The sequence below is a fragment of the Suncus etruscus genome, chromosome 18 (genome assembly GCF_024139225.1).
Source record: "Suncus etruscus isolate mSunEtr1 chromosome 18, mSunEtr1.pri.cur, whole genome shotgun sequence".
Taxonomy (NCBI): domain Eukaryota; kingdom Metazoa; phylum Chordata; class Mammalia; order Eulipotyphla; family Soricidae; genus Suncus; species Suncus etruscus.
The window spans coordinates 40,379,109-40,401,326 of NC_064865.1; the positions used below are offsets into that span (position 1 = coordinate 40,379,109).

General features: G+C 45.1%; 2 protein-coding genes across 2 annotated transcripts in view; one reads left to right on the forward strand and one right to left on the reverse strand.

Moving 5' to 3' along the window:
* Positions 1-574: 574 nt before the first annotated feature.
* Positions 575-22,218, forward strand: part of BRPF3 (bromodomain and PHD finger containing 3) — a 35,625-nt gene continuing 13,981 nt past the window's right edge. Inside the window, exons 1-8 of the mRNA XM_049765235.1 lie at positions 575-2,035; positions 4,861-5,017; positions 9,768-9,899; positions 10,557-10,685; positions 10,931-11,243; positions 12,171-12,473; positions 14,748-15,254; positions 18,143-18,236. Coding sequence (XP_049621192.1) covers positions 597-2,035; positions 4,861-5,017; positions 9,768-9,899; positions 10,557-10,685; positions 10,931-11,243; positions 12,171-12,473; positions 14,748-15,254; positions 18,143-18,236 — 3,074 coding nt within the window. The 5' untranslated portion in view covers positions 575-596. The remainder of the gene's footprint in view (positions 2,036-4,860; positions 5,018-9,767; positions 9,900-10,556; positions 10,686-10,930; positions 11,244-12,170; positions 12,474-14,747; positions 15,255-18,142; positions 18,237-22,218) is intronic.
* LOC125996350 (peptidyl-prolyl cis-trans isomerase NIMA-interacting 4-like) lies at positions 20,906-21,385 on the reverse strand. The gene has a single exon (XM_049765294.1). The coding sequence runs from the start codon at positions 21,332-21,334 to the stop codon at positions 20,939-20,941; it is 396 nt and encodes a 131-aa protein (XP_049621251.1). The 5' UTR covers positions 21,335-21,385; the 3' UTR covers positions 20,906-20,938.

Below are 22,218 nucleotides of genomic sequence, written 5' to 3' on the forward strand. Positions count from 1 at the left end.
CAGGAATTACTATTGGTAGACCATGTGGGATGTTGGGAATCAAACCTGGGTCGACTGTGTGCAAGGCAAATGCCCTACCCACTGTACTCCAGAACTGGATAAAGACACTTTCGGGGTAAATAATAGTATAGTAAGAGTTTGCTTCCAGGGCCTAAACAGCAGAAAGCCTGGAAGATCTGGGGTTGCTGAAGTAGCACCACAAGTTAAGGCTATGATGGTTTTTAAGTGCTCTGATGGTCCTTAAGGTCCCAAGCACTAAGCCATCAAACCTATACCTTCAGGATGGGCTTAGCTGGGAGTGACTATTACTAAAAACAAAATAAAACCCCAGAAAGATGAAGAGAAACTGCTGGTGGGGAAAAAGGATTTGTAATTTTTGAAGGGTCAAAAGTTTTCACTGAAATGCATTGTTTGTGGAAAATAAATTATAGGAGATGAAGGAGCAAACCACAGGTTCAAAAGATTCAGCTAGAAAGCAGCCAATTGCTTGGATAAAATGGACTGCTGAATAAGTGTGTACATGAATACTTGAACAACTAACTTATTGGCGTCCTGGTTTTCTCTCTCCAGGTCTTTCCCCCTGATTTCTAGGTGCCATGAGGAAGCCACGGCAGAAGTCACGGCAGAATGCCGAGGGCCGGCGTTCCCCGTCTCCCTATAGTCTGAAGTGCTCCCCCACCCGGGAAACCCTGACATACGCCCAGGCCCAACGGATCGTTGAGGTGGACATTGACGGGCGTCTGCATCGTATTAGCATCTATGACCCACTCAAGATCATCACAGAGGACGAGCTGACTGCACAGGATATCACCGAATGCAATAGTAACAAAGAAAACAGTGAGCAGCCTCAGTTCCCTGGCAAGTCCAAAAAAACTTCATCGAAGGGCAAGAAGAAGGAATCTTGCTCCAAGCATGCATCTGGTACTTCTTTCCACCTCCCACAGCCCAGCTTTCGCATGGTGGACTCAGGCAGCCAGCCTGAAGCATCCCCACTGCCTGCTGCCTACTACCGCTACATTGAGAAGCCACCAGAAGACCTAGATGCAGAGGTAGAATATGACATGGACGAGGAGGACCTGGCCTGGCTAGACATGGTGAATGAGAAACGGCGAGTGGATGGGCACAGCGTGGTATCCGCAGATACGTTCGAGCTGCTTGTTGATCGGCTGGAGAAAGAGTCATACTTGGAGAGTCGTAGCAGCGGGACCCAGCAGTCCCTCATTGATGAAGATGCCTTCTGTTGCGTGTGCCTGGACGATGAGTGTCACAACAGCAACGTCATTCTCTTCTGTGATATCTGCAATCTGGCTGTACACCAGGAATGCTATGGTGTCCCCTATATCCCCGAGGGTCAGTGGCTCTGTCGATGCTGCCTGCAGTCTCCCTCCCGGCCCGTGGATTGTGTCCTCTGCCCCAATAAGGGTGGTGCTTTCAAGCAGACCAGCGATGGCCACTGGGCACATGTAGTATGTGCCATCTGGATCCCTGAAGTTTGCTTTGCTAACACCGTCTTCCTGGAGCCCATTGAGGGTATTGACAACATCCCGCCTGCCCGCTGGAAACTAACCTGCTATATCTGCAAGCAGAAGGGGCTGGGTGCAGCTATCCAGTGCCATAAGGTGAACTGCTATACGGCCTTCCATGTGACATGTGCACAGAGGGCTGGCCTCTTCATGAAGATTGAACCCATGCGGGAGACCAGCCTCAACGGCACTATCTTCACTGTGCGCAAGACTGCGTACTGTGAGGCCCACTCACCGTCAGGTGCTACCACTGCTAGGAAAAAGAACAAATGCCCCAAAGGCCTGAGTGAGGCTGCAAATGAGGAAGGACTGAAGGAAGGCTGTGGGGAGGATGAAGAGAAGGAAGATATGGAAGAGGAAGATGAAAACCAAGGTGGGACAGGCCCCAAGGGCATGCCCAAGAAGAACAAAATGACTTTGAAGCAAAAGATCAAGAAGGAGCCAGAGGAAGTGAGCCGAGATTTGTCTTCCACTGTCCCCATGGTCACTGTCCCACAGATACCCTCTTGCAGGTGAGCCTGGCTAGGAAGACATACCATACACTCATGTTTTCCTGAGCTGATGTTGGCCCTGAGCCAGCTCTCTTTTCCCAGGCATGGTGGGTGAACATCTGCTCTCTTTTGTACCCCCCGGTTTAGACTACTTTGAACCTGATCCTAAGCTCGCCTAGCCCAATTTGTAATTTTGATGGTGCCCTCGAGCAATGTATTTCTTTTGGCTCAATGTGAGACAAACATTTAAGTTTCTTAGAAACCTGGGTTTATCAGATGTCTAAGGCAGTTCTTTTAAAACAAGGTCACATTTTGGATAGGATAAATCTTTGTTATTCTGTGCTGTGTATTTTTTGAATTTTAACCTTCCTGGTCTTTGGACAGTGTAACAAATGTTTTACACATGTTTCTAAAGCTCCTAGAGATAGTCCTTTCAATTGAGAACTTATTTTAAGAAGTCATTATAGATAACTGCTGTCTAGAAAGCTCTGTCCTGGGAATGATGGGGACTTCATGTGAGGAGTAGGGGAGGGGGGAGTCATTTATGGAGGACATGCTAGTCTTCATTTTAACAAACTTTTCAGATTTAGGGAAGAAATGGTCACTCAGTTTAGCTTTTCCTTCATCTTGGCCCCCACTGAGTGTGTAGAGAAATTATTATACCTGTTTTAAACGATCAGTGAACTAGCTGGAGGTGCTGAAGGAATGAGCTTGGCAGAAAAGGAGACAGGAAAGATATTTCCAGCAGAGGTGCACCTCAAGGGTGGTTGTCATTAAAAAGTTCATTAGAATAGGATTAAGTCTTGGAGATTCTTCATCTAATGTAGTCCTTGCACCTTCTCCCACACCCCCAGATGAAGAAACCGTCGCCACAGGAGGTAAAGTTTTCACGCCTTTATTTATTCAACACGATATTTATTGAGCACTTACTATATGCCAGGTCCTTTTCTAAGGGCTAGAACTAAGTGGAAAGCCATAGATAGACTCTTCCCACAGTTGGGACCCATGATGCTGTTCCTGCTGTACGTCTCTCTTAATGAAAAGGGGAGCTGAAGAGTAATATGCAAATGATTTTTGTCAGGGAAATGGGTGGCCAGATTTGTCAAAGTAGAAAGAGTAAGCAGACAAGCTCACGAGGGAAGGACTCGGTGCAAGCCATGGGTCTATGTTAGAATTCAGTTACCTGGAAATGCGTTTTCTAGTCACAGATGTTCTAGGCTGTGCACTTACTTACTGTGAGTGTTCCATACTTGATCCTTTAAGATACCCATCTCAGAGGTTAGGCTTTCTGGTTGCTTTGTCTCCTCTTAAAGTTCTTTATAGAGGTCAGCTTAGCATGCTGGCTGAAAACCAAATAGTATACTGCAAATATTTTTACTTAATTTCTTTGTCTTATTTATTTGTGCCAATACAATATAATCTAATTAATACAAGTTAGTCACTTAAGTCCTTTTTAAGTTTTATTTATTTGTAAGTGAAGCTACCAATATGAATGATAAAAGTTATATGAGAAACTAATAAAGCACTTAGCAAAGTGCCTGATAAGTAGTAAGCGCTCAATAAATAGTGGCTACTGCTGCTCTGCTACTATATTATTATTATTCTTTCCCTACTTGCAAAAATGCTATTGGAACACTTCATGGTTAAGAGGTAGAGAGGGTGGGGGCTGCCTGCATCTGGGCAGGTGTGCTTGGCATGGGCATTGGTGGGGGGATCTGTCCTTTGGAGAAAGACTGAGGCCTTGATTTTTTTAAGCTTGGGGAGGAATGTCTGACTGTGAGAAGGGGAGCAAGCCTAGGTGAGCAATGATCAGCTCAATATGCCCTGTGTTTGTAGGCTCAACCTTATTCAGTCATGCTCATTTTCCTTTCAGTGGAATGAGATGAAGAGAGGAAACCCCACAGTAGCCTTGCTTATTAACCTTGTGGATAATTAATATGGGAATACATCATGTGTGTAGCAGAGATGTGGTAGATTGAGATCCCACGCTTACTGGCTATGTTAGTGATACTGACAATTTATACAGCTTCCATTCCTATGCTGCTTTTCCGTCTTATGTAACATAGGAATGCTATCCACCTCACAGTCTGGACTTTAGGTAGAGATTTGTAGGTTCATTAATTCCTTTCCTTCCCCTTTTCTTTATCCCAGCATGCTACTGGCTTATACCATGACCTTAAGACTTCTCTTTTGGGGTAGTTTAGCCAGCTGAGTTTTTAGATTTTCCATCTCTTTTTGCCATTAGATTTTCCCCCCCATTTGGTCCAAAATTAGACATTTTAAAACTACTGCAATTTTAAATGAAAAATAAAAGATGACCTGAGAGATTGCATTGGGTCTTAGAAGGAGTAGTCTGCTGTGTTCCTACTTGTCTGCCTTCAGTCTTGACTGTGGCCTCTTCCTTAGCCTGGTGGAGCTCCAGCTACATCGTGGGCAGGAAATAGTGATCACATTGCCCAGAGATTATTCAAGTTCATGCTCCCTTTTGCAACCTTTATCACGAGAACCTTGGGTTTTGTTGGGATAAAAGGTCTGTTTCACAGGATTTCATTAATACAGGAAACAGGATTCCTGGGAGAGGTTGGTTTTTTTTTTTTTTTTTTTTTTTAGAGGATTAGGACTGCAAGACAGGGTGGAAAGTTAAGTGAAAAGAAATATCTAATGCTGAATCTGAGCTGCTTAACTTTGCTGGCCTTTTCCACTCTTTCTCTGAGGTGAGGTATTTGGCTACTTTATTCTCTCTTTCTGGAAGAAGGTTCAGAAATGAGCCAGAGACTAGATAGGCTGCATGGGCTATCTGGGCTGCCCACTGACCCTTTTTCCACTTCCCTGTGCCTCCACTAAAGGTTGAACAAGATCTGTAGTGGTCTCTCCTTTCAGAGGAAAAACCAGTTCATGCAGCGGCTTCACAACTATTGGCTGTTAAAGCGTCAGGCCCGGAATGGAGTTCCGCTCATCCGGCGCCTGCATTCCCACCTTCAGTCCCAAAGAAATGCGGAGCAGGTAAGTGAAGTCCTGCTCACCAAGAACCAGATAGACCACAAAAGTGGAGAGTTAGGTCACATCTCCGTGAGCCACTTTGGGAGCCTTTGTCTATAGATAGTTGCACTCTAGGTGGCCTATTCCTGGAAAGAATGAATTCTATGATGTAGTTCACATCCAATGGTAGCCCTTTGGAGAGGCAAAACTTGGAACAAATTTGAGGGGAGAGTGGAGATCAAGTCTGTTCATAGTGAAAACCCTCTGAGAAGAGTTGGGGCAGCCATATTGTATGAGTTATAGAAAAAAATGCTCTTAAATCACTGCTTTGCCATCTGCCAAAATGTGTTTTATAGTAAATAAACATGTTTATTCTATAAATTAGAATGCATAGCCTGCCCAGTTGTGGCCTTCAGTTATTAGTAACTGGAGTTGCATGTTAGTGTTTTTTGTTTTGTTTTGTTTTTGTTTTGTTTTTTTGGGCCACACCCATTTGATGCTCAGGGGTTACTCCTGGCTATGGGCTCAGAAATCGCTCCTGGCTTGGGGCGCCATATGGGATGCCGGGGATCGAACCAAGGTCCGTCCTACGCTAGTGCTTGCAAGGCAGACACTTTACCTCTAGCGCCACCTTCCCGGCCCCATGTTAGTGTTTTTTACGATCATGGAAGCTTCCTGAGAGTCTTTAAAAAAGCTTTAATTCAGGCGGGGCCGGGCGGTGGCGCTAGAGGTAAGGTGCCTGCCTTGCCTGCGCTAGCCTAGGACGGACCGCGGTTCGATCCCCCGGCGTCCCATATGGTCCCCCAAGCCAGGAGCGACTTCTGAGCCCATACCCAGGAGTAACCCCTGAGCGTCACCGGGTGTGGCCCAAAAACCAAAAAAAAAAAAAAAAAAAAAAGCTTTAATTCAGGCGGGAGTGGTGGCACAGCGGTAGGGCATTTGCCCTGCTCGAACTAACCTAGGACAGACCGCAGTTCTATCCTCTGGCATTCCATATGGTCCTCCAAGCCAGGAACAATTTCTGAACGCATAGCCAGGAGTAACCCCTGAGCGTCACCGGATGTGGCCCAAAAAGCAAACAAAAACAAAAGCAAAACAAAACAAAACTTTAATTTATTTTGCCTCTTCACATGTTCCACTTCTACCTTTAAACATTCTCATACCACTGCTCTAGAGATAGCCAAACCTTGATGTCACTATGGTCGTGGTTACCTATTCTCCTGAAACTTCCTCTGGAATATCAGTTACCTTGTCCCAGCCCAGCAAGTCTTCAAAGCCTCACATTTTCACTTTGGGGGCTGCATTTGACACCATGAATAACTTTTATGAGAGCTTCATAGTGATACCATTTCTTGCTTTCTCTACCCTATGTATCCTATGCGGATCCTGTCTTTTCTACTCCTTAGTGGTAACATTTGCAGGGCAGAGTGTCCGTTGTGGGGAGAGCTGTACATTCTTGTAGTTGTAAAGAACTGACAGAAGCTTCAGGTTTCTTGTCTTGTCCCTTTGTTTTTGGGCAGAGGAACTTTTGGTGTCCATGATAATTATAATAATCTTTAATATTTCATGTTTACGTATTTCATTTTATTATAAAATAAATTGATGGGTCTTCCTATGTGAATCAAATATATTGCTAACCTTGGAATTAACATCATTTTTATTTTTATTTGTGCTAGGCATTGAGCCCAGCACTCATGCATGCAAGGCAAGCACTCTACTGCTGAGCCATATCCATAGCCCTTGGAGTTGCTTTTGACTCTTCCCTCTATAATGAGCCACAGTTAATCAGCTGTTAAGCTATTTGGGGGATTTATCAGTATATGGCCCTTTGTCTCCATTCTGCAGCTATCTTGCTCACCCATCCATGCCCCATTAATTTCAGCTATAGCTTTCTAAGTAGTCTCCAACCTCTAATTTGCTCTTTTTCCTATAACTAGTATTGTCTTACTCACATGCCATTTTCTTTCCAATTTGTGACTTCCTCCAGAATGTATTCCACATTTCCAGGACATGTCCAGGCTCTTTTGCCTGACTGTTGAGACATCTTGTCAGCTAATTCCTGAGTATTCCTTGACTGTGGTTCTTCAGCTTCTCTGCTCTGGACAGCCCATGTTTTTTACTGAGCAAAGAATCACTAATTCTATGTTCTTTTGCCCTCTAGTCTCTTTGGTTTCAGAGCTCCCCTTCCTATTTTGTTCATGTTTATCACTATATATACAATTCTAGTTAAAGATTGCTTATCCCAGGAAGACTTTCTTGATCTAACTACAACCCTAACATTTTTCTTTTAACTTTTTTGTGATGTTTTTATTTACCTTATACTACTGTGCCTCAGCTTCCTTCCTTCCTTCCTTCCCTCCCTCCTTCCTTCCTTCCTTCCTTCCTTCCTTCCTTCCTTCCTTCCTTCCTTCCTTCCTTCCTTCCTTCCTTCCTTCCTTCCTTCCTTCCTTCCTTCCTTCCTTCCTTCCTTCCCTCCTTCCTTCCCTCCCTCCCTTCCTCCCTTCCTCCCTTCCTTCCTTCCTTCCTTCCTTCCTTCCTTCCTTCCTTCCTTCCTTCCTTCCCTCCCTCCCTCCTTCCTTCCTTCCTTCCCTCCTTCCTTCCCTCCCTTCCTCCCTTCCTCCCTTCCTTCCTTCCCTCCCTCCCTCCTTCCTTCCTTCCTTCCTTCCTTCCTTCCTTCCTTCCTTCCTTCCTTCCTTCCTTCCTTCCCTCCTTCCTTCCCTCCCTTCCTCCCTTCCTCCCTTCCTTCCTTCCCTCCCTCCTTCCTTCCTTCCTTCCTTCCTTCCTTCCTTCCTTCCTTCCTTCCTTCCTTCCTTCCTTCCTTCCTTCCCTCCTTCCTTCCCTCCCTCCCTCCCTCCCTCCCCCCTCCCTTCCTTCCTTCCTTCCTTCCTTCCTTCCTTCCTTCCTTCCCTCCTTCCCTCCTTCCTTCCCTCCTTCCTTCCTTCCTTCCTTCCCTCCTTCCTTCCCTCCCTTCCTTCCTTCCTTCCCTCCTTCCTTCCCTCCTTCCTTCCTTCCTTCCTTCCCTTCTTCCTTCCCTCCCTCCCTCCCTTCCTCCCTTCCTTCCTTCCTTCCTTCCTTCCTTCCTTCCTTCCTTCCTTCCTTCCCTCCCTCCCTTCCTCCTTTCCTCCTTCCTTCCCTCCCTCCCTTCCTCCCTTCCTTCCCTCCTTCCCTCCTTCCTTCCTTCCTTCCTTCCTTCCTTCCTTCCTTCCTTCCTTCCTTCCTTCCCTCCTTCCTTCCCTCCCTCCTTCCCTCCCTCCCTTCCTCCCTCCCTTCCTTCCTTCCTTCCTTCCTTCCTTCCTTCCTTCCTTCCTTCCTTCCTTCCCTCCTTCCTTCCCTCCCTTCCTCCCTTCCTTCCCTTCCCTTCCCTTCCCTTCCCTTCCCTTCCTTCCTTCCTTCCTTCCTTCCTTCCTTCCTTCCTTCCTTCCTTCCTTCCTTCCTTCCTTCCCTTCCTTCCTTCCCTTCCTTCCTTCCTTCCTTCCTTCCTTCCTTCCTTCCTTCCTTCCTTCCTTCCTTCCCTCCTTCCCTCCTTCCTTCCCTCCTTCCTTCCCTCCTTCCTTCCTTCCTTCCTTCCCTCCTTCCCTCCTTCCTTCCTTCCTTCCTTCCTTCCTTCCTTCCTTCCTTCCTTCCTTCCTTCCTTCCTTCCTTCCTTCCTTCCTTCCTTCCTTCCTTCCTTCCTTCCTTCCCTCCCTCCTTCCTTCCCTCCTTCCTTCCCTCCCTTCCTTCCCTCCTTCCTTCCCTCCTTCCTTCCTTCCCTTCTTCCTTCCCTCCCTCCCTCCCTCCCTCCCTCCCTCCCTCCCTTCCTTCCTTCCTTCCTTCCTTCCTTCCTTCCTTCCTTCCTTCCTTCCCTCCCTCCCTCCCTCCCTCCCTCCCTCCCTCCCTCCCTCCCTCCCTCCCTCCCTCCCTCCCTTCTTTCTTTCTTTCTTTCTTTCTTTCTTTCTTTCTTTCTTTCTTTCTTTCTTTCTTTCTTTCTTTCTTTCTTTCTTTCTTTCCTTCCCTCCTTTCCTCCCTCCCTCCCCCTTCTCCCCTCTCTTTCTCCCTCCCTTCCTTTCTTCCTCCCTTCCTCCCTTCCTCCCTCCATCCCTCCCTCCCTTCCTTTCTTCCTTCCTTCCTTCCCTCCTCCCTCCTTCCCTTCCCTCCTCACTCCCTTCCTCCTTCTCTCCCTCCCTTCCTTCCTCTCTCCCTCCCTTCCTTCCTTCTTTCCTCCCTCCCTTCTTCCTTTCTTCCTTCCTTTCTTCAAGTTAATTTCGGATTATTGTAAGAACTTCACTTTGTTTTCTAGCCAGATTGAAGCCTAGGGTGATATTCTTTCCACCCTTGAGGTGCATATTAGTTTCTTTCTGAAATTCTTTCTTTCCAGTTTTGAGGGACAAAGCTGCTCTCTGGTATCCCCATGGGTAGAGGGAAGCCATCCTACTTTTCACTTCAAGAGTGGTTATTATGGGGCCGGAGAGATAGCATGGAGGTAAGGCGTTTGCCTCTCATGCAGGAGGTCATCGGTTCGAATCCCGGCGTCCCATATATGGTCCTCCCGTGCCTGCCAGGAGCAATTTCTGAGCCTGGAGCCAGGAATAACCCCTGAGCACTGCCGGGTGTGACCCAAAAACCACACACAAAAAAAAAAAAAAAAAAAAAAAGAGTGGTTATTATAAAGTCAAGGAAGCACAGGTAGAAGGCATAGGGTGGTGGATGGCTGCTTGGGGAGGTCTTTACCTGTTAAGGTCCTGCGAAGTTTGAACAGGGAGAAGACTTTGGACTTCTTTTTCATTTCTTTCTGCAGCGAGAGCAGGATGAGAAGACAAGTGCAGTGAAAGAAGAGCTAAAATACTGGCAGAAGCTTCGGCATGACCTGGAGCGTGCAAGGCTGCTTATTGAGCTCATTCGGAAGAGAGAGAAGCTCAAGCGGGAGCAGGTGAGATTGTATCCTCAGTGCCTGGTCTCTTTTTCAAGATCTTATTCTTGAAGAGTCATTGTGACTCCAATTGGCTTGAGAGTCTCTGCTAGGATGCTGCTTTCTTCCTTTCCTGCCCAATACAGTGGGCCCCAGGGCCTGCCTATTATGAATTGGTTGTATTGCTCTTTATAGTTTTCACCTTTGGTGGTTCAGCTTTTGATGGCCTCAAGCATACGCTCAGTATCATGCCTGGACCAATTACTGGAATTTCTGATTAAAGAAATTTCAGTATTTAGTCAGGCTAGCTTAGTAGTTCTCAAAGATTCTCATTTGGCTCTTAAAACAGATTTTGGAATGATTTAATTTTTTTTACCTCTGTATATGAAGATGATAAACCTTGAACATGGGTAATATTGAGGTAGGTAGTATTGTATAAGGGTTAGGAATATGAGCTACTGCTTGGACTACTTGGGTGGAAATTCTTGCTCTTTTGCTTACCGTTGTGTGACGTTGAGTACTTTGCTTGATCTTATATCTTTGCTCAACTGAAAAAAAAAGTGAGGATAATTAGAATCTACCTCATGAACCTGAGACCTGAACTAAAGGTGGGTGTGTTTGTGTGTGTCTGTGTGTTGGGGGTGAGGACTGTCCTGATGTCTTCTGCCTCCTTCATAGGTTAAGGTCCAGCAAGCTGCTATGGAGCTGGAGTTAATGCCTTTCAATGTTTTGCTGAGGACGACACTGGACTTGTTGCAGGAGAAGGATCCTGCGCACATATTTGCTGAACCTGTCAACCTGAGTGAGGTAAGTCCCTTCTCACTTCCTGAGTCCTGAGCTCCCTTTGAACAGAAACAGAGTCTAGGTCGACCAGCAGAAGCTTTTGCCATAGGGTATATAAAACCAGGGGGTGTTTGAGAAGAGCCCTGGGGCTCTGACAACTTTAGCTTGTTATAGCCAAACCAGACACAGAGAGGCAAGAACACTGGTGCAGGGTGTGCCTGTTTGTCTAGTAAATGGTTGTTGTAATTGTACAGGTTTTATATGTTTAGGTTCCAGATTACCTGGAATTCATATCCAAGCCAATGGATTTTTCTACTATGAGGCGGAAGCTGGAGTCCCACCTGTACCGCACCTTGGAGGAGTTTGAGGAGGACTTTAACCTTATAGTTACCAACTGCATGAAGTATAATGCTAAAGACACAATTTTCCACCGAGCAGCTGTCCGTCTGCGGGACCTGGGAGGGGCCATCCTGCGGCATGCACGGCGGCAGGCAGAGAATATCGGCTATGACCCTGAGAGGGGCACCCACTTACCCGAATCACCCAAATTGGAGGACTTTTACCGCTTCTCCTGGGAAGACGGTGAGATGCCTGGATGGGAGGGGAGGAGAGGAGTCAGGAGAAGACACAGAGACCAATTTCAGATAGCCAGGGATCAGAATGGGTATTGGAAATATAGAATAGATTCCTGGAGTAAAGCTGGGGGGGTAAGCACAGGTTGGGGGTCTGTCTGCTTATGGCTAAAATGGTTCAGAGGTTAAATTTTAATTCACTGAGTAATCCTTGGTTAGTAGGAATGGGGAATAAAGTACTAGCTTTGCCGTCTATTTAAAAAACCAAAACTCCAGGGTCTGCAGCAATAAATAGCACAGCGGTAGGGCATTTGCCTTGCACACAGCCCATCCAGGACAGACAGTGGTTCAAATCCCAGCGTCCCATATGGTCCCCCAAGCCAGGAGCAATTTCTGAGCGCATAGCCAGGAGTAACCCATGAATGTTACAGGCTGTGGCCCAAAAACCAAAAACCAATCCAAAATTCCACTGGTGTCTTCTGCACCTCCTCTTCTGGTACTGGGAGAATGGGGGGGTGGGAGGAGAGTGCCATACTGGTATAGTCTGGCTCATAGAAGAGTGCAGACAGAGGACAGATAAATGGATTTGCCTCTGAGCTCTCTTTTCTGCATGCTCCTGCTTATCAATGGGAGCAACCGGTCACTTATGCTGGGGGATTGCCAACTCCCTTATGCCTGCTCTGCAGAGCCTGTGATTATGACTGTGAACTGCTTCCTGCAGCTGTTTCCCAAGTTCTGGCCTAGTCCCTATGGCTGCCCTCCAGGCAATGGTGTGACCAGGGTCAAGGCCCTGCTCTGATGTTTCTGAAAGCCAGTGGCTCAGGCATTCTGAGAGCATATTTTGCATTCCAAGGATTTGGTCAGGATTTGGCCTCTTCTGCTTGCCCCAGGCTGGGCAGGTCCTTCAGCCCCTTCTGTCCTCCCTTCTCCCTGGCAGTGGACAACATCCTCATCCCAGAGAACCGGGCCCATTTGTCCCCAGAAGTGCAGCTGAAGGAGCTGCTGGAGAAACTGGACTTGGTAAGTGCCATGCGGTCAAGTGGGGCCCGGACCCGACGTGTTCGTCTGCTTCGCCGGGAGATCAATGCTCTTCGGCAGAATCTGGCACAGCCACCATCATCCCAGCCACCATCACTGAACAAGACTATGTCCAATGGGGAGTTGCCAGCAGGGCCCCAAGATGTTGCATCTGTACTGGAACAGGCCCCACAGGAGGAGCCAGAAGATGATGGGGACAGAGGTGAGAACTAGTTGGAGACAGGCAGAGTGCTGGGGCAGGGAAATGGTATAAGGTGTTAATTAAGCTATGGGAACATAGCTATGGGAGCATCCTACTCTGTTTAGGTTTAATCAATGAGAAATTAAAGCCTTTGCATGAATCATCTATACCTTACAGAGGATATTAAAAATATTTATCGGGCCCGGGCGGTGGCGCTAAAGGTAAGGTGCCTGCCTTCCCTGCGCTAGCCTTGGATGGACCGCGGTTCGATCCCCCAGTGTTCCATATGGTCCCCCAAGCCAGGAGCAACTTCTGACCACATAGCCAGGAATAACCCCTGAGCGTTACCGGGTGTGGCCCAAAAACCAAAAAAAAAAAAAAAATATTTATCAGTAGAGATCTGAAGTTACCCTGAATATGTGTTGGCTATTATATTGGAGTGGGCTCCTAGGGAGTCACATTTGTTGCTATTTCATTGTTGGACTGTTGGCAGGCAAAGAGAGATTCATATACTGGAGGCCCACCAACTATTTACTAGCTAGTGAAGAAATTTTACACTATTTTTCACCTGATATTGGCCATATTGCACATACCAGTTAAATGTTAGCTTTTACTATCATACTATCATGTAGAGAAAAATCTCTACTTGATGGTATAAGCTAACATTTAGCTGGTGTGTGCAAAATAGTGTAAAATGTGATGCAAAATACTGTAAAATTAGCATATGTAAAAACAGGTTAGGTTATAATATGAGGGCAATAAGATGGTCTAAATTCTTGATCTTGATCTAGATTCTTTGACTTTTGCTGACTGGTTCCCATCCCAAGCAGAAAGGTCAGATTGCAAAAGATAATGGGCAATGATTCTAATATTCAGAGTTCTTAAAAGTAGAGCTGCTTTCCATCCTTTTCCACTTCATTGGTACAGTTTTTGTTTTATATCTGTCCTTGAATTTTCGGTTATTGCTGGAGAGGGCAGCCATCTATAGAATCCTGAAATTTAGGGATTATTTCCATAGGTTAGAGAACCAACTACCCATTTTAGCCCATCTTATTTTTATTTTAGGTGAGCAGAGAAGAGAAACAGAGTTAAAAGGCTGTATTTGACATCAAAGAAGTTGGGGTCTTTTGTTGACCTTCCTATTACCTTACATGGCAATCAGCATGCTGCTAATTTGTTCACTCTTTGAGATCTGACAGTACAGTCATGCTCATAGTCTGCTTTAGCAACTTTATCTAGAACATTTCAAAACAAAATTTTTAAGCCTTATCTCCCTGAAATTCTTTTTAGAAAAAAATCTGGGTTGTGCCATAGAAGTCTTAGTATTTTAAAGTTTCAAGGTTGCAGGTAGACAGATTGTTTGGGCTGTGTTGAGAACCACTACTTTAACTTACTGGGTCTCAATTTTTTTCTCTTGATCTCATTTTTTCACAATTGTTAAACCAATTCTTTTTACTTATTCTACTTGTTTCATTTGGATGATAGAAACAAACTATTGACAGTGGAAAAACACTTGAGTTTAATAGTCTAAAGTTCGTTGACCTTCTTAATCTGTGAAGCTCAGATTTATTTACCTAATAATTGCTTAGGTGGGTGGCTTTTGACTTCCCTAGGTATAGTGCAGTGGTTTTTGGCCTTTACTTCAGACTTAAGCCTTTTAAAAAAATAACCCAGACTTTAGGGATTGCTTAAAATTGATCTGGGATGAGACCATTGGAATGAAACTATTAAGTAGAAGCATGACATTTTTTGTTGAGGTTTGGGCAAGGAGATCCCCACCTGTGCTTAGATTCAGGGGTCAATTCTGGCAATACTCCACCTTTTAGTGGGCACCTGAGGGTTAGGTGTTTAGATCCAGTTTAAACAGATCCTAAACAGTCCTGTTTAGGCCTGGTGGTGGCTTGAAACCATTTGGGCTTATATAGCAGTGTTGGGAATTAAACTTGGTGCCTTATGCATGCCAGACTTGCACTTAAGTCATCTGAGCTGTCACACTGGCTCTTGGATTTGGAGTTAATTTTTTTTTCTCCTTTCCCCCCTCCCCCCTTCCCTCCTCACGTCTTGGATTTGGAGTTTTAAAGAAACTTTTTGGGTGATTCTGATACAGAGAGTTCAAAACTATTAGTGTAGATAAAATTTAGTCGTATAAACTTTGTCTCAGACCTGAGATCTCGAGTGTATCTAAACTCTTAAAATTGCTCTCAGTTTTGGTTCTTCATTAACAGTCTCCTTATATAGCTTGCAGTGAGAGATCTTTTCTAAAATGTTCAAGCAGGTTCTCTTTTTCTCTAACAGATGACTCCAAACTGCCTCCCCCACCAACCCTGGAACCCACGGGGCCTGCACCATCCTTATCTGAGCAAGAATCTCCTCCGGATCCCCCCACTCTGAAACCCATTAATGATAGCAAACCTTCATGTCGATTCCTAAAACCCAGAAGGGTAGAAGAAGATGAACTCTTGGAAAAATCACCTCTGCAGTTAGGGAGTGAGCCCTTGCAGCGCCTCCTTAATGACAATGGCATCAGTAGACTATCTCTCATGGGCCCCGATACTCCCACTGGTGTCTCACTGAGTGGTGTGGGCCGCCGCACATCAGTCCTCTTCAAGAAGGCTAAGAATGGAGTTAAACTACAGAGGAGTCCAGACAGGGCCCTGGAAAATGGCGAGGACCAGGATGTAGAGGGCTCTCCTGCCTCTCCCACCAGCATTGAGGATGAACGGCACTCTCGGAAGCGGCCACGGAGCAGGAGCTGTAGTGAGAGTGAAGGGGAGAGATCCCCTGAGCAGGAAGAAGAGACAGGTGATCCTGCCTGTGACTTCTCTTTTCACTTCTCATCTATTTTCCTGCTTTGCTTAACAGCTAGCATCTCCTCTAGCCAGCCACTGCCCTAATGACCTCTCTGAGACAGTCATAGTTGCAGTAAGATTTCCAAAGCTCACAATAGGGTTAGATTAGATCTGGAGTTCTCTTTGACCTGAGAGGGATAAACAGCTATATGTAATAAAATAGTAGCCTTCATTTTATTAATCAATTCATTAGGTGTATATATATATATGTATATATGAGGCGTTTTTCTGGGGGGAAGTGGGGAGTGTCAGTACCTCTTTGAGGAGGGAGTTAAGGTTAAAAGTAAACGAGTAAAATAAAACTGGTATTAGAAATGTTGTAGAGTCTAGCAAGGAAAGGGTGAAGGTATGTAAGATGTAGAAGGCACTAAAGAGAGTGACCAGGAGATGCCACTTAAATAACACTCATGAAAAGATCTGAATTGAAGGCTTCTGTTATTTGTGTGTTTGGGGGGCAAGAAAATATTCTTAAAGGATTGACTAATTACTACTAAGTCTGTAGGTTCCAGAGGTGGAAGAAAAGTGAGTGAGGGACAGTGAAGTGACCAGTGTAAGTTAGGGTGGTCTAGATGTGGCCCCAGAGATAGGTCATGGGGCTCCATCATTAGGAGTTCTTATTATGTGTTCGGCATAAGCCAGTCATTGGGCTAATAAAATAAGTCATGTTCAGTTTTAGCTGGGAAAGAGTTCATAGTCCAATGAGGAGACTAAATGACCTCCCCAGGTGTTTGTTATGTGGGTCATGTGGTATGTGGGCCTGTGCTCTGTGGCATGTGAGTCAGTAACAGCAGTAGTGTAGGTGTTTGTGTCATCTTAAGTTTGAGGATTGGGAGGTGATGCCCTTGCTGACCTTAGAAATGAGGATAATAGAAAGAAATAGATCAGGTGAAGGACTCAAGCCAGGTGAGTGGAAATGAGGGAAATAGAGGGACAGTTTAAAGAGGGACTTGGCAGATAATTGGGGATCATGGGTGGATGGGTGAGGTGGAGCAGGGTATGCAGGGCATCTGCTGGAAGAGAATATATATAATCTTGGTGTAAGATAAGGTTAGTTTGCTCCATGGGGAATGAACTGTTCTTAGCTTTTGCTCCTCACAGCCCTTCTAAGTAACCGTGTGGCCAGCTAATACTTTTCTCTCTTCTGTCTTGCCTAATCTCTTGCAGCAGTACCCTCTTTTTGCACCTATCCTAAACTACCCAATATTCTTGATAAATAGAATCTAGATCTAGAACTTGAGACCCAAGTTAGGTAAGTTCAGATCCCATACTCATGGGTACCGATTAAATTAACCTTATGTCCAGTATAAAGCTAGTTTGCCTACCTTGCTGGACTCATAAGATCTAGAAATAACTTGTATAAAGTACTTGTCATGTAACAGTTAATAGTGACAGTTATTGTTGGTGACATCCTCTCAGTTGTATCTGATGTTACCAAAACAGAACTGAAAACACTGCACTAAGAATGAGAAATTCTACTGTTTGGCACATTCTACCTAAGGGCCACTTGTTGGGGAAACTGTCAGAATCTGTTCTACCCCACCAGTGCAGCTGTTGGTTCTTTGCAGGCAAGGCACCTGCAGAACAGTTGGATTTGATCATTTTCATTGAGGCCATTGTGTAATCAGCAAGTCAAAATCAGTCTCAGTTTCCTACCCTTACAGGTGTGACGTGTCTTCTGATCTTTGGCCAAGGGGTCTGTTTTGATTTTGAGCTGTTGAGTCCTTGGCTCAGCATTCAAGTCTGGTAGGCTGGATTGTAGTTAGGAATTGGAGCCACTGAGAAGAGATTTGAACCCTTCATAGAAGATGGGAGAAATGTGCCTGGGATGATCAGATGGTCTGTAATTTGCTTCCGAAATGTACCTTGATGTCAACAGACGTTCTCTCATCCATACTTAAAGATGTTCTCCATGAATAAGGAGGTATTAATTTGAATTTACAAAGTGAATGTGAGGGAAAGGAACCTGTTTCTCAAAGTTCAGTTTAAAACTTAGGTAATTTTGGGGCCGGGCGGTGGCGCTAAAGGTAAGGTGCCTGCCTTGCCTGAGCTAGCCTCGGACGGACCGCGGTTTGATCCCCCGGCGTCCCATATGGTCCCCCAAGCCAGGAGCGACTTTCTGAGCGTATAGCCAGGAGTAACCCCTGAGCATTACCAGTTGTGGCCCAAAAACCAAGAAAAAACAACAACAACAACAACAACAACAACAATAAAACTTAGGTAATCTTGATTTTCCATACTAGGAAAGTATGGTCAGCTTTAGTTTGTCAAACAGTCCCTCCCCCATTATCCACTCTGACTAGCTGGTAGATATCTCAGGGTGTGGTGGACATTTATCCTGTCCTTACCCTGTCCCATCTGCCCTGACACTATCCTCAAAGAATGAAGCAAGCTGCTGCCAGCCCTGTGACAGATAGGGTGTGTGACTGTTTATCTGAAGAGTCAAGGTGGGTGGCCCCTCCATAGGCACTGGAGACTCCGTGTAATTGGGGATTGAAATTAGAAACAAATCCAGGAACTAGTGAGCCATCTGGGATGGGGAAGTCTTAATATTTCCCTTTGAAGCCAGTTGACAATAAATGGTACAAACTGTGCCCTGTGTTGTTTTTGAGGTAAGACCAGAGGATAGAAAGCAAGATACAGGTCTGCTCATTTTTCTCGAACTGACAGTGTTCCCTCAAACCTTTATTAGTTTCTACTGCCCAAGAGCTGCTTCCCATAGGGGAGAAGCAACTTCCTTCTCCAGTCCTCAGCTCTTTCCAAGTGGGGCAGCTGCCTCATGTAGTGAGGTTGGGAAAAGAGCAGAGTCTCAGCTCTCAGGCTCACTCTGTGTGTCTTTGGCAGGCGTGACTAACGGCTTTGGAAAACATGCTGAAAGCGGTTCCGACTCAGAATGTAGTTTGGGTCTTACTGGTGGACTGGCATTTGAAGCTTGTAGGTAAGAACTTAAAATTCTTTTTTAGCAGCTTTGACTTCCTCTTTATTCTCAATTTAGGTATAGGTTGAACCTCTTGCTTTTTTACTTTGTTTAACACACCCCCCCCCCCAAATTCTGGCTCATCACTGAAGCATCTGATCTGTAATTGGTGGCTTCTAAGAAAATGTGACTTTTGTTGTTGTTGGTTTGGGCCATATCTGGCAGTGCTTTGGCTCTGTGCTCAGAAATCACTCGTGTCAGACTTGAAGGACCACATGGGATGCTGGGGATAGAACCTGGGTCAGGTGCATGCAAGGCAAACACACTGCTGTCACTCCAGCCCCAAAAATGTGATTCTTAATTATCAGGCTGGGTTTGACTTGGAGGGGGAAGAGCCATGATGTTTTATAGGATTTTTGTAGCAGAATTAGGCTCCAGAGGGTGGTACAGGTGAATATTGCTCAGTGTAGTTAGCAAGTGAGCCAACCATGTCAACCCTTACAGCTTGCCCTGACCTTCTTAGATAACTCAGCAGACTTGGCTTCACCCTTTTCATTTGGGGGCATCATAGCAATGGTCTTTTTTGAGGTATGGTATGGGGATAAGATAGATATGAGCACGGCTAGTTGTACCCTTGGCTCCCAGCACCCACTGACTCAATCTTGCATAACTAGGCCAAGTACTGTCAGGAATAACTCCACAGCCCCCAAGGACTACTGGGGAGGACCCCCATCCCAAATGAGACACTGACTTAACTTCTTTCATGTAATAATACTCCTTTTTAAGAATTTTTAAAAATGTATTATGGGGGTCAGAACGATAGTACAGTCGGGAGGGCATTTGCCTTGTGTGTAGCAAACCAGGGTTTGATCCCCACCATTCCAAATGTGGTCTCCTGACCCCACTAAGAGTGATTCCTGAGTGCAGTCAGGAGTGCCCCTGAGCACTGCTTGGTGTGGCCCCCAAAACAAATATAAAATTCACTATGAATTGCAAAGTTATTTGTGATCTTTTTTTTTAATTAACTCGCCATTTCTTTTTATTTTTCCCCCTTTGTTTTTGGATTATGCCTGAATGCTCAGGACTTACTTCTGGCTCCTGTGCTCAGGGATCACTTCTGACAGGGTTGACAGGGCTTATTATATATATGGGTGCTGGGGATTGAACCTGCATTGACCAACTGCAAAGCTCTAGTGCTCTACTGCTGTACTATCTCTCCAACCCCAAACTATTTCTTTAGGCCATTTATTGTGTACTTGGTATGTGCTGTATTGAGTTCTTTCTGTGAAATAGTCTGTTAAGTCTTTATCCTTCAAGAGGTTTAAGTAACTTGCTCAGTATTGGGCCCCGAGAGATAACACAGCGGCGTTTGCTTTGCAAGCAGCCGATCCAGGACCAAAGGTGGTTGGTTCGAATCCCGCTGTCCCATATGGTCCCCCGTGCCTGCCAGGAGCTATTTCTGAGCAGACAGCCAGGAGTAACCCCTGAGCACCACCGGGTGTGGTCCAAAAACAAAAAAACAAAACAAAACAAAACAAAAAAACTTGCTCAGTATTACAGAACTAACTAATGAGAAGAAGAGTTAGATCCTGGACTCTGGTGGTCCAGTTTAGAGTTTATCTTTTAACAGGTTAGCAGGGGCCACTTTGTTGTGTTTGAGACTGTTACTCCTGAGCTTTGTTTTCCCAATAATTCCTAGTACCTCCATTTCTGTACATCTTCAGATTGATCTGCCTGAGCCCAGTGACAGATTAATGTAGAGAATGAATTGCTAAACATGAACTAAGTGCTAATGTCTTTTTCTCCCTAAATAGACCCTAATTTTGAAGAGCAGGATAAAAGTTCCCATCCTACTAGTTACTGAAACTATGACTCATTGGTCTCTGATTGTACAGGCTTTTCTGTATAAGACAGTGGTTAAGTCAGTTATGAGTCAGTTAAACAGGTGTACCCTGCTCTACCTTCAGTTCTAATCTTTTCTTCTTATCCCACCAGGATTTTTTTTACTTATTAATATAGAATATTATTTTATTTTATATTATTTTGAAGCAAACCATTGACATTTTCTCTCTTTGGAGTCAGCCAGGGCAAGGAATGCACTGATTTTTCATCACATTGATGGGTCTGACTAGGCAAATCCATTTCCATTGACTTGAGAGCTTGTCAAGTTCTCTTGTAACTAATTTTAAATCACAGTGTTTGTGATAGAATTGCCTTGAGTAGGTCTTGAAAGGCCAGATTATTTTAAAAGAAGATGATTTTTTTGGGGGGTGGGGGGGATTTGGGCCTCACCTGGTGGCATTCAGGTTACTCCTGCTCTGCACTCAAAAATCATTCTTGGCAGGCTTAGGGGATCATGTGGGATGCCAAGTATCCAATCTGTCCTGAGTTGGACGCATGCAAAGCAAACGCCCTATCACTGTGCTATCTATCCAGCCCAAGAAAAATTTTTGAACCACTTAAATTATCTTTATTGTTATCTTTTTAAGAAAAGAAGATAATTTTTGTTTTTGGGGCCACACCTGTTTGATGCTCAGGGGTTACTTCTGGCTATGCACTCAGAAATTGCCCCTGGTTTGGGGGGACCATATGGGATGCCGGGGATCAAACCGCGGTCCGTCCTAGCGCTTGCAAGGCAGACACCTTACCTCTAGCGCCACCTTCCGGGCCCCAGAAGATAATTTTTCTTTTCTTTTTTTTTTTTTTCAACTTTTCATACACTTTTATTTTCTCCCTTCTACCATAATAATATGATAACCAAATTTAGTCTTAACTGGAGTGTCTGTAAAGACAGGTTTATCTAGACCACTCACAGGCAAGGCAAATGCTGCTTCTTGAAATGGTCCTACCATAGAGCCTCTGGTCATCCAACCCAAGTCACCCCCTTGCCTGGCTTTATCTTCACTATACTGTGTGGCCACTTCATTGAATCGCATTCCAGACTTTAACTTTTTCATGGCTTCCATGATTCTTCCATGTTTTTCGCACAGAATGTGCCTGACCTTTACTGCATTGCCACCACCTTTGGGACCCTGAGCCTTCTTGTCAGCACTGTCACTCCCAGAAGCTCCTTCCCCTTTCTCTGCTTTCCCGGAGCAGCTTTTCCCTTTGGGAGGCATCTCCAAACCTCGCTGATGTATATTTTCAATTGCTTAGTAGGCTTACAAGGCCCCTTCCAATTTTTCTTATAGTACAATATATAACTGGTATACTCAAGTGGGGGAATGTGTTATTGTGAAGAGAAAGGATCCAGAATATATTTTCTGGATATGTACTTTTTGTATACCAAAATTAAAGTATTTTCTTTGGATAGTTATTTTTTTTTTACCGTCTGTAACCTCTTACATAGTTGAAACTAAAAAAGGAGAATGGGGGCCGGAGCTGTGGCACAACGGGTAAGGTGTCTGCCTTGCCTGTGCTAGCCTAGGACGGACTGAGGTTCTATTCCCCAGCATCTTATATGGTCCCCCAAGCCAGGAGTGATTTCTGAGCGCATAGCCAGGAGTAACCCCTGAATGTCACCGGATTTGGCCTAAAAACCAAAGAAAGATAAAAATAAAAAAGGAGAATGGGGTGTTCTGAGGGATGAGGGTGGGGAGGTTGGCATGTGAGTTGTCATGTACATTTGAAGGGTACAGGCTGAAAACAAAGGCTGTGACAGAGACACTGTTTAGCTCACTCTGACAATTACAGAGTAATTTATTCAGGCTCAAAGAGAAATGGTGATATACAGAATATTGCCTTTGGGTGGGGCCTTCTAAATGGCCTCGTGTTGATCCCATGCTGGGTTTGTAAGAGGTCATTGTTCTTTGGGGTTTGTGCACTGGATGGTGATTCTCATCTGATTGTTTTTTGGACAAGTCCAAAACAGTCGTTTTGCACACCCACTTAGGAGGATTTTTAATTTCATAGGAAGGTGAATCCAGGAAGATCTGTGGACTTTAGAGGATGGCCTCACACCCAGGATCACTTTTTTTTTGCCTGTCTGATAGACAAGGAGGCT

Coding starts and splice junctions, on each gene's coding strand:
- LOC125996350 (XM_049765294.1), bottom strand. CDS start 21,334: ATGCCTCCCAAAGGGAAAAGCTGCTCCGGGAAAGCAGAGAAAGGGGAA.